Consider the following 9,688-nt stretch of genomic DNA (forward strand, 5'->3'; position numbering starts at 1 on the left):
TATGTGAGTCCCATTTGTTGAAAGGATTACTTTGTTTATGATATCTCAGCCATTTCCCACCAATTTTCATCAAATAGATGTCGGATTCCTCTTGGAATTACAATGTAGCTTATATTTCATTTAAGGGGTTTCTTATTATCTCATCAAAAAATTTAGAAACTTGAAGACAAGTGTCAACCAAAATCTTTACCATCTCTTGAACGCATCGGCGAGTCTGTTGGTTTGACAAGTCAAGAAAGATGTCTCCGATTGACAATCGATAAATTAATTGCAAATCAAAAACCCCAACACAAATTTCCTGTATGATTTTATATTGATACTGATACACGATTACATGAAGCATCGAGATGGGTACGAATAATGAAACAAGCATAAACCTTTTAGAAAGGTCGTCATTATTATTTCTCCCGCTTAGATCCCCACAGAAAGATGAATGATCCACGGCTTATCTTCGTGCTGCTGTTTGTCTCTGGAATTCCTATGGGAATCGAGAGTGGTGAGTTTTCTCTTTACCCTCGACAGCTTCCTTGTCACTCTTTCCTTCTTTGTTTATCATTTTTATTTTTGTTGTTGTTATCATTATTATTACCATCATCATCAATCATCATTATTATTATAATTATTATTATCATCATCATTGTTATTGGACTAGTATATTTTGCTTTAGATTCCCAATATATCACAATCTCACACCTACCACCACCCCTCGCTCTACACACACACACACACACACACACACACATATATGTATTATATATATATATATATATGTATATATATATATATATATATATATATATGTATATATATAATTATGTATATATATCTTGGAACTTTCCACGTGTTGGACTCCGAATGTTGTAATTATAAAAAGAAAGAGTCTCAAATACGCCATGGATCCAACGAGAATTTTTTTTTATTACAAAATTTTCGGTCTGTGGCAGACCGAAAATTTTGTAATAAAAAAACTTCTCGTTGGATCCATGGCGTATTTGAGACTCTTTCTTCTTATAATTATATGACTTTTGCTCCTGCGACACTTGTCACTCGTTATCCAGTTAACAGAGGGGATAGCATTTCAATAAAACTTGGTGTGAAAAACAAACAAAGGATGAAACCAAAAAACTTACAGAAAAGTTGGTTTCTCATTCTACAAACCAAAAACTCTGTGATCCGCGACAATGTTGACGCAAGCAAGCTGATGAGCTTCTTTCTATGATGTAGTTAGCATTTCACAAGAATAAACCATGTATTCTTGACGTAGCTGACCTTTTACTTCGGTTTAGCTTTCTTTAACACACTGTAGATCCAGGGGCATCTATGGCTGTGATCAACGACAAACATATTATATCAATCTTAAGTAGGAAATTTGTTACCCCCACCTGACCTTATCTCTCAGAGAGTATGCGAAAGACTAAGCGAAAGGTTTATCACTATAGTTCTGCTAAGAAAATTTTTGATGTCGGGGTACCGTAAAGGTTCAAAGGCCTTAGATTCAAATGTATCATTACTTCCATGACCTGATGGAGTCCTAGGTATTATATATATATATATATATATATATATATTTATATGTATATATATATATATGTATATATATATATATATATATATTCTCTGTTCTTTGTAAGGGCAAATGATAAATTTCACAGTAAAGATATGGAAGTTATGATAACTTGTCGTATAGATACGATTATATTCATAAAGAATTCCGTAGGATCTATAGACATGGAACCCTTGTATAGCATTGCAAATCCTCGAGATAATACTCACTATGGAATCCTAATTACCGTAGAAAGTGCGATAATGTCGGATTCTTTTAATTGTTCTTGTGAATTAAGAGACATCACTTGTCGAATAAGATTTGATTACTTTTTTCAGTATTCTATTTCAATTATGAGAGTGAGACATGGAAATACATGTATTTCTCGGTTGCGAGTTTCTTCACCATTTCTCCCTCTACATCTTTGTTAATTTACAGATCAGCAGTTGCGATCTTAACATATTTAATTTGTAGAGGGAGACAAAGTGAAGAAACTCGCACCTGAACCTTCACCTCTCTGAATAACATTTTTTTTTCACGTGTATTTTTGTTCCGATTGACCAGTGTGTCCTTCGAATTACAACCAATGGAACGGGGCGTGCTACAGTCTGCGTGGGCTGCAGACTCCGTCTACCTTCCCCGACGCGGAGGACTCGTGCGAGCTCGACGGTGCTCATCTCGCATCGATCACCAGCTCGGACGAGATGGACTACGTCGTATCCTTGATGGCTGCCAGTAGCTCTCCTGAGGCGTCGGACTCCTGGATGGGACTGACCAAGGATGGCACTGGGTCTTGGAGATGGACGGACGGGTCTCCCGTAACCTTTACTGACTGGGGATTATTAGGGCAGGACCAAGGGGCCGAGTGTGCGCGCATCAGCAAAGGTCTTTTCGGAGGCTACAATTGGCAAGACCAGCACTGCACAGAGACGTTTTCATATGTATGCAAAACTGATGTATCGACTACAAGTGCCGGTAAGGCAATTACTTTGTTTCTGGGTCTCTCCTTTCTTTCTCTTCATCCGTCCCTATCGTAACCTTTCTCCGACCTTCTTGTCTCGATTGCTGTCTATGCAGGCCTATCTTGTGTAATTAAGTCTGTGTTTTTCTCTCATTCTTGTCTTCCTGTGTAGTACGCTCCGTGATGGTACTATCGTCCTTTTAATTCAATTTTGTCATTTCTCGTAGGGAGTGACTTCCACAGTCAAATTTGATAGATGGCCTACTGACAATGACGGACTGGTCCCTTTTGTGTTCGCGGTACACGTGAACATTGATATTTCACACGACTTAGGCGCATTCGTCAGAGGGACTAATTATGTGTAGTAATGAACTGCAAGCCATTATCGGTGACGGAGACAATAGGGACGCCAAACAGAAAGATCGAACTTTACCGCTGATGGCTGTATGAAAAGTTATAATCCACTCAATCATATACATCGTCCGATAATAATGCATTAATAAGCCTCGACTTTGGGATAATGGGCTTAGATAATTGGGCGGGGTCTATTTACTTTTGAATAGCCTACTGCACGAATGATACAGGACGATCGAATTCCACAGTTCTCATATCTCCCATTTTTAAATTTGCAGATAGCGACGGAAATTTTTCATATTCTTTTGTGCATTATATGCACTGAGCACGAAAGATTTAATAAAATCTGATGCAAAAAAAAATGCACTCGAAGCCAAATGTGACTATTTAAATGGTGTCGTGCGCTATATACTCTACAAAGTTCTTGGCTGCTCTTTCCCTCTATCATTTACCTTTCTCGTTCTTCCAATACCGTTCTTCTCTCTCTCTCTCTCTCTCTCTCTCTCTTCTTTCTTCCTTTCAAACAACAACAACTTCCAATGACCCTAATTTGTCATCAATTAGTCTAAAACTGACTATTCACAGCAAATTTTGACATTTTACTCTCTGGAGACAAAAAAAAAAAAAACATGTATCATAACAGTCTGGAAATTCTAATTTAATGAAGTCAATACAAGTTTAAACATTTCTGGCTCTTATAGTATGTATCGATTTTTTTTATTTGAATTTGAATTTGATCAGACTTGTCATATTGCGATAATTTTGTTGACTTGTTTCTCAGCAACAGAACCGATTCCGTCGACTGCTTGGACAACATCATCACCAAGTTCGTCTTCCACTGATGTTCGGAGACATTTCCGTGAGAATTCCTTCACGTTACTCAAACGACGTATAACAGTTCATCCTGCACTTGTGACGTCATTGCGCACTTCACAGAGTGTGGCGCACTGCGCAGGTCACTGCAGTAAGATGTCAGACTGTACCCTATTTGCATATCGGTCGACCAATCATGAATGTGTGGTTCTGACTGCGGCTGGAGATCAAAGTGAACCGATAGCTGACGAAAATTCAAATTATTACGCCCTCTACCGGAGAGAATAGGTTGCAAGCCAGAGCTGCCAAACTCGTTCATTTCTTTCTTTCTTTCTTTCTTTTTTTTTTTTTTTGGTTTTTTTTTTTTGTTTTGTTTTGTTTTGTTTCGGGTGTTTTTTTTTATTTTATTCTCTCTCTCTCAAAAACACCTCGGCATTGATGGGGATGTGTTTAGCTGGATTGAGGGTTTTCTCTGACAGGATGCAAAGGGTCATTGTCCGTGGTGAGGCTTCTTCGTGAAGGGCAGTCCGGTAGTGGTGTTCCACAGGGAAGTGTTCTAGGGCCTATACTGTTCCTAATATTTGTGAATGCTATTTCTGAAGATGTCGACTGTAATAATGAGACTGTTTGCAGACGACGTCAAATGCTGGCAGTCAATTAGTGATCCCGGTGAATGAACTCAATTTCAAACCTGTATGACGTCACTGTGATGCGAATCGTTTTGTTGGCTACCACAAATATGTCTGTAAATTACGAATTAAGCAATGTAATTCGTAGTCTGTTGATGTATTTTTTTTCAAAGGTTGATGTAAAAGGGCGTGATTTTATATGTATCTCACATTTACTGACACTGGTAAATATACTACCAATGAATAAAAGCTATTAAATAAACGTTTGGCGTTTCATTAAAGGAATCGAATTCGTGCTGAAAAATCCACATCACATCCGTCCAGCAAAATTATATCATTGTCCTTGTAAATTGCCGAGAGTATAATCATGATGTACGCTGTACAAATGGGCGAATTGCTCTACTCTATTCTAGCAGTACATGACGATTGTATTAAAATAGTTTGATATGGTATAATGAAGAAATTGCTAGTGCGAAACTGCGTCGAAGGCAATTAGAACGAAAATGGAGGAAATCGTTGTTAGAGATTGATAGGCAGTTGTATTGTAAACAACGTCAGTATGTCCGTTCCCTACTCAGGAGAGCGAAAACTGAATATCACGCCAAACAAGTTAATTACTGTGGAAAAGACACAAAGAAACTCTTTCAAGTTGTAAACAAGCTTCTTGGCAGAAAACAGACATCCCCTCTAATTGAGCATGATTCTGACAAAGAATTGGCAAACCAGTTTAATCAGTTTTTCTTAGATAAGATAGCGAATATACGCTTCTCCTTACCATGTGTCCATGAAGCTGAAGTTGCAACTACTTCAAAATTAGACTCACTAAATCCAGCCACTGTAACTGAGGTTAAGAATATGATTATGAAGTCTCCAAATAAGTCATGTGAATTAGACCCTTTTTGTACAGATCTGATTAAAAAGTGTGAATCAGTTACGGCCCCTGCCACTACGAGCATAATAAATGGCAGTTTTGCAACAGGTGTTGTGCCAAACGATTGAAAACAGCGGTGATATTTCCAACCCTCAAAAGACCTAATTTAGATAAGAACATTTTACACAATTATCGACCAATAATATTTCAAATCTGCCATTTGTTAGCAAAGTTATGGAACGTGTTTCTTTCTCACGCCTACGAGACAGCTTGCAGGAGAATGAGTTTCTTGACAGCCACCAATCAGCGTATCGCCCTGATCATAGTGTAGATACATTTACTGACCTAACTGATCAAAGTTTGAGACAGATGGATGCTGGGAATACCACTGCAATTGTTTTACTTGATATGTCGGCAGCTTTTGATACTGTGGACCATTCCATTCTCATCCAGACTCTCAGATCTGTAGGTGTCACAGGTCTTGCATTAGAGTGATTTCAATCTTACCAGCCGTTCACAATATTACCAGATCAATGACAGTAGCTCTGATCCGGCTGCACTTACTCGCAGTGTGCAGTAAGGACCACATCTGTTCTCTCGGTTTGTTTGTTTGTTGGTTTTTTTTTTTAAAGGATTAGGTACATTTTTGAAAGGCACAACATTCAGTATGACTGTTATGCAGATGATATACAAATATTTGTGTCTTTTTCACCAACCAGGATTGAACTCTATGAAGCTTTAAAACGATTAGAATTATGTATCGATGATGTTAAGGCATGGATGGAAAGAAATGGTCTGAAATTTAACGACAGTAAGTCAGAATTTATTCTGATAGGATCCAAACAATTAATGTTGTCTAAAATGAATTCTGATACGTGTTATGTAAGAATTGGCAATAGTAATATCAAGCCTTCGAACAAAGTTCGTAATCTTGGTGTTGTTTTTTATGCAAATCTGACATTCAAAGACCATATTTCATATGTATCCCAACCTGTAAGATTTCATTTGCGTAACCTGGGCTAAATTCGGAGATATCTAACTAGATCAGCAGCAGAAAAAACTGATGCATGCTCTTATTTCGTCCTCGCCTAGATTTCTGCAATGCTCTGTTTTGCAGCCTTCCACAAAATAAACTGCAACGTCTTCAAAATTGTGCCGCTAGATTACTTACTTTCACGAAGAAAACTACGTACTACCCCATTACTTCGGTCCCTACACTGGCTTCCTGTAGAAAAACGTATTAACTTCAAGATTCTTCTTCTTGTGTACCGTACATTGCACTAATTTGCCCCTGCCTAATTTCAAAATACTCTTTTTCTTCACCAATCACCACGAAATCTCCGTTCATCGAATATGCAAAAATTACAGGTACCTCGAATGAAGCATAGTTGGGGGATCGTGCTTTTTCATACATGGGCCCAAAACTTTGGAATAGCCTGCCAAAATCTCTTCGACAAACATCTTCTGTTGATGGTTTTAAAAAGAACATCAAGACCTACCTTTTTGATTTAAATTGACAATTTTTTACCTTATGTATATGTGTACGTATATTGTTTGTTTCCTTATTATTTCCTTATTATCTTCTGTGATCTTCTCTGACATTATATATAATCTCTTCTACAGCGCCATGAGTATCTTTTTGCGTAGAATGAACGCTTTATAAGAATCTCTTTGTTATTATTACTATCATATTTTTATAGCATCTTTTCCACTGGATACAAGGCGCTTAAATGTGTGATATAAAACCAATTTTCGATATCGTTTTTATCCGTCTACTTCACAATGTTGTACTACACACGAGCGCAACACTCTAAAATCGATTATCTTAATGCTCCTGGAGTGATAACAGAATTATAGGAAGCCTGTAATCAGGAAAAAGAAAGGTTAATGATTCAGCAACTAAGAACGAGTCTCCGTTGTATGAAAGTTTACATGAAAAAGATATATTAAAAGATTTATTAATGAAAAATATTTTTGAATCAATGCCATGTGAATCGTCACTTATAACCCCATTCTACAGAGATTTTTTTCTCATCAGTCATTTGCAAAGTGTTTTTGTTCCGGCAACCCACCGAAGTGTATCGGATCACAGTCTGATGAATCCGACTTGTGTTGGTCGCCTATCAGGTCAGTGTCAGACGTGTCAGGCAGGATCCAGTAAGGCAAGATCGTCCGATGAGGATCACGCGAGCAACGTCTGGCACCAACCTGATAGTCGACCAACTATATTTGAATTCATCAGACTGCGATCCGATACACTTTGGTGGGTGGTCAGAAGCAACAAACTTTGCTTTCGACGAGTGACAGATGAAAACAAATCTCCGTGGGATGGGGTGTTACGTCCTGTACGTCTATTCAACAGATATTTCTTCTCATCGTTCACTCGTTGGAAGCAAGGTTTGTTGCTTCCGGCCACTCACTGAAGTATCTTGGAAAACAGTCCGGATGAATCCGACTTGTGTTGGTCGACGATCAGGTCAGTCTTAGACATGTCGGGCGTGATCCGATGAGGCAAGATCGTCCGATGAAGGAACTAAGCTCAGAGCTTAGTTCGTCATCGGACGCCTTTCCCGTTCGCACAATGAGTCGAATTTGTGTCGGATGAGTGACCAGTCAGTCTGTTGTGTATCAGATTTGTGTAACGCAGCTATTGGGCGTGTCTGGAGCGTCCGATAAATTAACCGTAATCGGATGCTCATCTGATTCCAATCTACGATCTGCCCGACGTGTTCGTGATTTGGCCAGCACAAATGCAACGCTCATCGGAGGGTTAACGATATTCTGCACCATCCGATTACTATCCACAGTCACCTGACTCTCATCGTACACTCATCGTATAAACCTAGTGACGTCCGATGGCCAACGGTCTATAAAAAGAGGGTGATCCCACGGTCAGCAAACACTGGCGCCTTGGCAGACTTTTATCGGACAATGACCGTGAGCTAGACGTCCTGAAAGTCGGCGACCAAGTCCCCTTCTGCGTTTTAATGTGGAATGAGACTTTAAGTAAATAAAAATGTGGATTGAGTAAATGTAGCAATATTTATGTAACACATCAGTGAAAGCCTGAGGAAAATCGCACGTACCGTTCAAAAGTTATGAATTGTTAAACTTTCGGTGCCTCTATTGCTGGATAAGAGGACTACAGCATTTTGTGACGTCACGTATGGAAAACGATATAACGAATTCCACAAAATTGAACTTTTTTCACATTCCCTCGACTTGTTACTGGCATACTAATTATAAAAAAAAAAAGAATGAGATAGATAAAGTGATATTGTTAGATGCCAGAAAAATGAAACGAAAAATATGCTATTTTTTCTTATATTTTCCTTACGTCATTTTCCATAGGCGACGTCACAAAATGTTGTAGACTTCACATCCAGCGATTCAGCGATAGCAGCACCGAAACTGTGGGATTCATAACTTTTCAACAGATTGACCAATTTACCTAAGAATTATTTCACTAACGCGCTCTAGTAGTATTGCTGCATCTACCTAACCCATGCATACATTTGAACTGATTCTTCTTTAAGTGCCAGCAGACTCTCATGTGCCACTATAAACCTAAAATATAGTGGACTCTCGTTCTTATCCACTTCTTCGCCTGCTGCTCCCGAAGATTCAATGACAGCGGATACTCTGGTCTGGTCCTCCGTCACCCCTAATGCTACTGTTGAGACCCAGAGCTCCCTCATGATTGGGAAGTACAGTCAAGTTTATGGAACTAAAATAAGAAGTAATAAAATAGGTATCTGTTCATAATATATACATTGTTGTTTTGAATAGTTTTAGCTTCCTTCTTATCTAAAGATTTCAGAAATACATGGAATTGGTATTTCACTTAAACTATCAGGAGGTGTACTGTTCTGAGAGTCTGTTTGACCGGCTTCAATTCACGATTTCCAATTTTGGCGCCAATCAGCCCCGTATGAATGGTCCGAGTCTGACTACCATGCGATTACTGACTGATAAGTCGTTGGGTCAGTGTCAGACCACCCTCCAATCACAATCAGAATGATTAACAGATGACAGATCGGGCGGCTACCAGCCTTCGATTTGATTATTCCGATCAACGTCATATCTTTGTTGGATTTGCTAGAAATTGGGGCCCCCGAATTCTGCTTGTCGGTTCAGATCTCATCGGAACTCATCGGAACACCGAAATTTTATATTTCTGGGGTCAGATGAGCCTCCGATGGTTAGTGTAAAGAGACCTTTAGCTGCATGTGAAGAGTAGGATTGAAGTACATATAGGTATCCATACAATATATATCGCAGAGGGAATTATAGCTTGTAGTTATATGCCTACTAAGGAGGTTCAGGGCGAGACTAATACCTCCTGACCTTGGCTATGTGGACCTTCAATATACTTTCATCTTTGGAAGATGAGTCTTGAGCAGCCGAAACTAGCCCTATAATCTTGTGTACTTCTTGTTCAGTGTTGATCATGTTTAACGTGTAAAACACATGCGCGCCCCCATGCGGCGCAGTATGATGACAGAGAATTCTTCAGC

The 9,688-nt window shown here is 38.9% G+C and overlaps 1 protein-coding gene across 1 annotated transcript; it reads left to right on the forward strand.

The window, feature by feature from the left end:
* Window positions 1-429: 429 nt before the first annotated feature.
* Window positions 430-3,700, forward strand: LOC139723006 (snaclec agkisacutacin subunit B-like). Its single transcript, XM_071634285.1, has 3 exons — window positions 430-496; window positions 2,108-2,450; window positions 3,640-3,700. Exons 1-3 carry the CDS (start codon window positions 430-432, stop codon window positions 3,698-3,700), a joined length of 471 nt encoding a protein of 156 aa, XP_071490386.1.
* The last annotated feature ends 5,988 nt before the right edge of the window (window positions 3,701-9,688 follow it).

This window comes from Diadema antillarum, unplaced genomic scaffold, assembly GCF_040938485.1.
Source record: "Diadema antillarum isolate AM-2024a unplaced genomic scaffold, OU_Dant_1.0 scf00000180, whole genome shotgun sequence".
Classification (NCBI taxonomy): domain Eukaryota; kingdom Metazoa; phylum Echinodermata; class Echinoidea; order Diadematoida; family Diadematidae; genus Diadema; species Diadema antillarum.